Below are 6,635 nucleotides of genomic sequence, written 5' to 3'. Positions count from 1 at the left end.
TATATTTTTTCTTTTGTAATCATCATACCACTCACCCAAATAGTGAACTAACATTTTCAGTTTTCTTTTAAATTTCAATTTCTTAGTATTAATAATGGAGTCTCTTTCTGAAGATAAAATTGCTCAAAACGCTACTCTTAAAGCTTCAGAGCTTAGGCCCCAAAATCAAGGCCATAATAGAACAAGGGCAGTCGATCACAAATGATCCTGCCCAATTATTTTATTCAAGGGAATGCATAAAGAATTGAAACCCTATTTTGATTAATTTAATTCCACATGGAATAAAATCATTGAACTACGTGGAAGGTAACTCATATTTTCCCTATCGCTGCTGATTTGAATCTACAGAAAAATGTCAAGCGGTACTATTATGAAGCCTGTGCCATTTACGAAATGCACACGAATCCCACTCCTCAAGAAGCTAATTTTAATCCTCCAAGTTCGGTTCTCAATGAATCTCATACTGTGCGATGCGAGACAGGCTACCTCAAATTAATTTACCGTCTTTCAATGGGAAACAAGCAGACTGGCCATTATTCCGGGACACATACCGGTCCTTGATACATAAAGAGACATCCCTTCCTGGCATTGAAAAATTTTTATTTTTAGTTCCATGTCTAAAGGGCCAACCACTTGCTCTCATAAAGGGAATTGAACTGCAAGAAGTCAATTACGAGCAAGCTTGGAAGTTTTTGAACACAATATATAATCACAAAAGAAGGCTAGCGAACAATTATCTAAAAACAGTTTTAGAATTCATCCCCTTTAAAAATCGGCCATCTGCTGCAAATTTAAAGCATTTACTAACCACAGTAAAGGAAAGTATTGACTCATACCAACAAATGAAAATCCCAGATGCCGATGACTTTATATTATTTTGCTTAGTATTGATGTGTATGGATCCCGAAACCGAAACCGAAGTTTCGAGAAAAAATATTTCTCCACAGAATTCCCTAAATATAAGGATCTGATAGATTTTATACGGGTAGAATGGAGGTCATTAGAATTAACTTTGGAAGAGGGAAGCTCAACGTCCAGTAAACCACAGTTCCAAGAACGAGGAGCAAGACCATGAACTTCACTCCTTATTAACAATGTAGGAGAGCATCCAAGGAGGAAGCGGTCTGAAAAAATACCTGCTTGTCCTATCTGGTCCTATATCAGTGTTTCCAATTCAGTGCACCACCTGCAGAGCATCTTTCACTTCTTAAAAGTTGGAATGGATGCCATAATTGTTTATCAAGTAAGCACACCATCAATGATTGCCCATCCCAGAGAAGATGCCAGGTATGCACGAGAAAACACCACACCTGGTTACACATCCATCGTACCAATGACGACACCTCATTCTACTAACCTGACACATGCTAGCACCAGCAGAGTTGCATTGGGAAGCAGTAGCCATGATGATGAGGTTTTGCTGAGCACAGCTATAATATAAGTCAGAAATGCGAAGGGCTGCTTCAAGAAAGTTCATGGAGTCCTTGACAGTGGAAGTCAACATTCCTTCATCATCAAATGCTGTGGCACAAGACTCGGTGTAGACATCCGTCAGTGCCATCAGAAGGTGTCTTGAATAGGATAACAACCTCTACAAGGGAGGTTAGAAAAAGCTAAATGCAGCATAAGATCAGCAATTTCTCCTAGATCTGAGTCAGAACTCCAAGTTCAGCCCCTCGTTATTTCCCGCATAACAGGCGAACTACCTCGCACTTTGTTTCTCCTTCAATTAGAAATATTTACAAGTCCTACGTTCTTGCTGACAAAGATTTTTGGAAACCCAGCGCTGTAGACTTTCTTATAGGTGGTGAGTTGTTTTGTGACATCATAACAGGACGCCCTATAAGAGTAGCAAATGACGCACCTAGCTTAATTTCAACTATATTTGGATACATTGTAGTTGGACCCTCGCAGCGAACTTCAGGATCAAAAGAGGCACTTAGTTTACTATCGCAATTAACTGAGGAAGTAAAAGATGACAAGTCAAAGCTTTGGAATGACAGAACAGGTATTAATGACCAAGATATAAGAATGTATGGGCCAAGCCCAAATATCCCGCCTCTTTCAAAGATTCCGGCAACTGCAATAGAAATACTACTAGATTCTGTAAATAATAATATTGGTCACCCTGATGAACAATTTGGTGCCCTAGAACTAAACAAAACAAATCAGTCTGTTGAAGTATCACACCCTACACCTCATCATTCTCCTGTAGTCTCATCCGAAAACTTGTTGCCTCACCAATCGAGTTCAACAAGTAATTCTCTCCTTCTAAATGAAACTAGTTTTAGTCCTGTTAGGAATAATGATGCCCCATCCATATCACAAAAAGTGATTTAACTGCTAAAGTTTCTCTTGTCTTATCTAGCTTGTGTCAAGAACCCACATACCAAACATTAACATATTCAAAGACATATTCAATCTCCATCCATTTATAGTTCAACTTATTCATCTGGGCAGATAACATCGACTAGCAGTAGAATATATACTACAAGATCAAGCCAGAGCACGTGTTCTTCGTCAACTGATGAAGTGTATGGTGGTATTAATAGGTCTTATCCACATTACCCAGATGATAGTTTCAGCGAACTCAGAATCTTCCAATCCTAACCAATTCTTTTAATTCTTCTCAAACTGTTCTTGAAAGCCAGCAGTAATATGGTTCCAGTGGCCAATATGTGTATAGCACATCTGGTTTGACAACACCTTATCAGAATTACAACAGTAGTGATCAACACAATCATAAACAAGGAGTATCAGCCATGATTCCAGGGAATTTTCAGTGTAGCGCTTCAACACATTACCAGGTGGCTGATGGAGATACAATTAGCACTCAGGGCAATAATAGTGTTTTTTACGGTAAAGTTCCTCATAACTTTTATAGATATTATGGGATATATGAAAACAATAAAGGAGCCAATACCGGTAGTTTCGATTTCAAAACGTACATTTCATCAGGTCCCAAAGTTCAACCCATTCATTATGGTGGAATGGATCCACGTTTTTCTTATCACCAAAATTAGTTGGTCTACTCCAATACTAAGTCATCCCAGAACTCTCCCTGAGATTGAAGAAAACAGCTCTACTCTGACATCATCATAGAATCAGATATCTTCGACTGGACAGAAAAATTTATTTCTTACTCAAGGTTAGCACGAGCCATAGTTCCCATGCTACACTTTGTAGATGCTCCAAAGCACAAACCTAGAAGGGAAGATCCAATAACAATAACGAAATACATGCTCGCTGGAATTTCTGCTTACACAGAAGCGCTCATTGACTCTAAAACATTATGACCACTTCAACCGTTCATTGACGGAGTGGGTTGTATTAGGGTGGGTGGTCGGCTACACCTTTATCAATTGTCTTATGATGCCAAGCATCCCTAATTACTTCCAGGAGGTCAATGACTAAAATCTGGCATTCCCTGTGGGAAGACTGATCCACCAAAAGGTACAGCATTTTTGGGTGTGTTGGCGCATTAAATACCTCAACCAATTGCAACAAAGAAGAAAGTGGACCAAGAATTTTAAGAACATCAACAAGGCCTGCCTGTAGTTACGATGTAGTTACTGTAGTGTGATGAGTAGGAGTCAAAGGTACTATCATACCTTTGACTCCTACTCATCAGTATCACTCAGATTTTTAAAATTTGTGTATTCAACAAAATTTTGGTGGGCGGTATGTTAAAGCAACATTAAATTAAAAATGTTATAATTTTTATTAGATTAGTTAATATGTGAAATAAATTTATTTGAACTATAAGGCATTTGTTTACTAAAATAAGGGGCAAGGAGAGGCAGTCTACGATTGTTAGCTATGACAGCATTGTTTTAGTTTTCCCCACAGCTTCGCAGGCTCCATGGTAAGACCGTAGTAGACTTTTGGGCAAGCCACTTCTCTCACACAGGGGCCCCTATTCTGCATGCTTCCTGAACTCTCAGCTGTCATCGGGTGAGATTAAATATAAACATTTGCTCAAGGCACATTGAAGACATTTTTCTTTTGTTTTGTTTTTTATTATAAAATAAGTTTGTGTTTGTAAAGTATTAAGTCGTTTTTCCTTCTTATTAATGAATAAGATTAATTTGTTTTATAATTCTTTTATTTTGTTTATATGTATATATTCATTATATATTCGTTCTGTTTAATGCATGCAATTTCTTTGTTAAATATAGACTTCAAATATACTTCTGTAATCATTCCAACCCAAAAATGATTTTCTCAGCGCATATTATACCTGCCAAGAGGAAAGTCTTTCACTGAGGCTCTCAGTTCGGATAACAACAAGAATCAACAAAAAAAATCAATGAAAGGAAAAAATAATGAACCTCATGAATTAATAAACTTTCATAAGTACAATAAAAAAAGTGAACATAGTACCTTTGTAAACAAGTTAACAAAATAGAATAAGGAGAAGGCTCAGTCGTTTTTGCACAGAACTCAGCAACTCTTGGATCTTCTATCCGAATTTCATCAAATATCTGTAACAAACACAGATAAAACAGTATAAATATATAATTTAATTACTTGAAACCTCATGTGAGTGACTAGTGAGTAATAAATACTCATTTTTACCATTAAGATGTATTTGAAAGGAGCAACTTTAACTCAACTTTACCAATGAGAGCTTAGTATTTTTTTTTAAATATTAAATCTACCTTATTGATACCAATTACATATAAGGTAAATGTACCAACAATGGACACCACTAAACACTGGCCACTTGGGGCAAACATTTCTAAACAAAAGGAGGCATTGGATTCGACTGAAGTTGAGAGAATGTAGCTAAACCATTTAGTAATGTTGATTTCTAAAGGATAGAACCAACAATTGACACTCATGGTAGGTTAGTATTTCCATTTTATTTTTCCAGCTCAGAAATTTAGGGCCTTTATTGGTCAGCTGGAAGGGAATATCTGTGGAGATCTGACTTCACAGTTACATTGAAGAAGAAAAAGTACAACAGTTTGTTTTCAGGCTAGTAAGTAAATTCTTTGAAATATACAATTTTTCTATTTGTTTCATTAAGTTGCTCACATCCATTGTTTTAAGTTGACACCTATGACTACTAACTGCATGGGGCCAACCTGCCCCACTCTGTTTTTCAGTTCAGTTTCATAAGTCTAATTCTGCCAATGCACTCATCTCTCACAATGAGAGAACACTTAGATTAATTGGGCCATTGGAGTGTATATTATTTAGATTAGAATAACTTTCACACACTACCTTCAAAATCAAAGTAGGAACTTAGATATCCTAATAATGTCCCATGCCAAAATTTTTTTTTTTAATATCTAGGTTTTAACCTTGTTAAATGGAGCTCCTGCACTTCACGAAATACTTCTCCTAACAAATAAAATCAAATTTTAGTTTTTCCAACACTTTGTCTCAAGCTAACGGATAGCAGTGTAGTGTTACTAAAAACCTTTCTACAGCTCTAAGCAATAACAATAGAAAGTTTGGTCAATAAAAAGTGGACCAAATGTCTAAAAGTAGAATAAAATCACCTGATTTTGTTTGCTTTTCCACCATTTTGTTTTAACACATTTGTTGCAGAATAGAATTATAAAATGTCATGCAGGTTTTTTCCACAGACTGATACCATCTTAAAATGATAATTGACTAAAAAAAATTCAGTTTCTGAAAAACTTCTTACCAACACATGCACAAACAAATGTATTAAGAAGGTGGAAACCATGATTACATGGCTTAAAAACTTCTTATCGCTCTATATAAAAAAGTAAAAAAACCAGTTTAACTATATTCTTGTAAATAGTGGGAAATACAGCATAAAAGACAAACAGAAATTTAGAAAATATCGGCTTTGGATCCTCTAATGTACAAAACCTATAAATAAAGTGAAATTACTCAATAATCAATTATGTACAGACAAAAGTATCATTTTATCCGCATAGATTATATTTTTTAACTGCTTTATTGATTTTTATTATATCCAATATAATAAGATTTCTACTTACATTATACATTTCCGTTGACTGGCCAACCTGCTCCTGGGGGATAACAGTGTTTGATGTTTAACCTAGATTTTTGTTTAGCTGTTTATGCATACATTATTTTTATTCCAAAAACTATTTAATAAAATGTTTGGTCAGGTTTATTTATCAAAGTATCAATCAGTGTTGTTTTTTTCGTGAAATTCTACAATGGTGATGAGGATGGAATAGCTATACATGTGATTTAACATTGTTAACAGAGTTCAATAAGATGTAAAGGTGGCAGCCCCACCGCCTGCTTCTCTGAGCCACTGACAAAGGGTGCAACTTAACTTGAACAAACATCCTGAATAAGCACCCCTGAATATCCATTTGAAGTCATTGATCTGAGCCAAAGTTTGTTGGTACATCAAAGAGAACATATGCTCAAGTGGATAGTTGGCCTAGCTGGGTCCCCCAGTACCGAATAGTAGGGATGGGATATCGATATCGATATTTTGTCTCCGATATTTTGATATCGATATTGAGTAACCGATAATATCGGAATATCGATAATTTTCCTTCGATAATATCGGAATATCGGTTTCTAAAAAATAAATAAATATCGATACCATATCGATATTAAAATAATGCAAAATATCGAAATAAAGATGTAATTATCAAAATAAAATATCGATA

The 6,635-nt window shown here is 35.7% G+C and overlaps 1 protein-coding gene across 1 annotated transcript in view; it reads right to left on the bottom strand.

Annotated features, from left to right (window-relative positions):
* pasha (partner of drosha) overlaps nucleotides 1-6,635 on the bottom strand; it is a 119,097-nt gene that overhangs the window by 14,503 nt on the left and 97,959 nt on the right. Inside the window, exon 12 of the mRNA XM_067045129.1 lies at nucleotides 4,384-4,484. Coding sequence (XP_066901230.1) covers nucleotides 4,384-4,484 — 101 coding nt within the window. The remainder of the gene's footprint in view (nucleotides 1-4,383; nucleotides 4,485-6,635) is intronic.

The sequence above is a fragment of the Halyomorpha halys genome, unplaced genomic scaffold (genome assembly GCF_000696795.3).
Source record: "Halyomorpha halys isolate HHAL.00 unplaced genomic scaffold, Hhal_1.1 Scaffold622.1, whole genome shotgun sequence".
NCBI lineage: Eukaryota > Metazoa > Arthropoda > Insecta > Hemiptera > Pentatomidae > Halyomorpha > Halyomorpha halys.
This window is presented reverse-complemented; position numbering and strand designations above follow the sequence as displayed.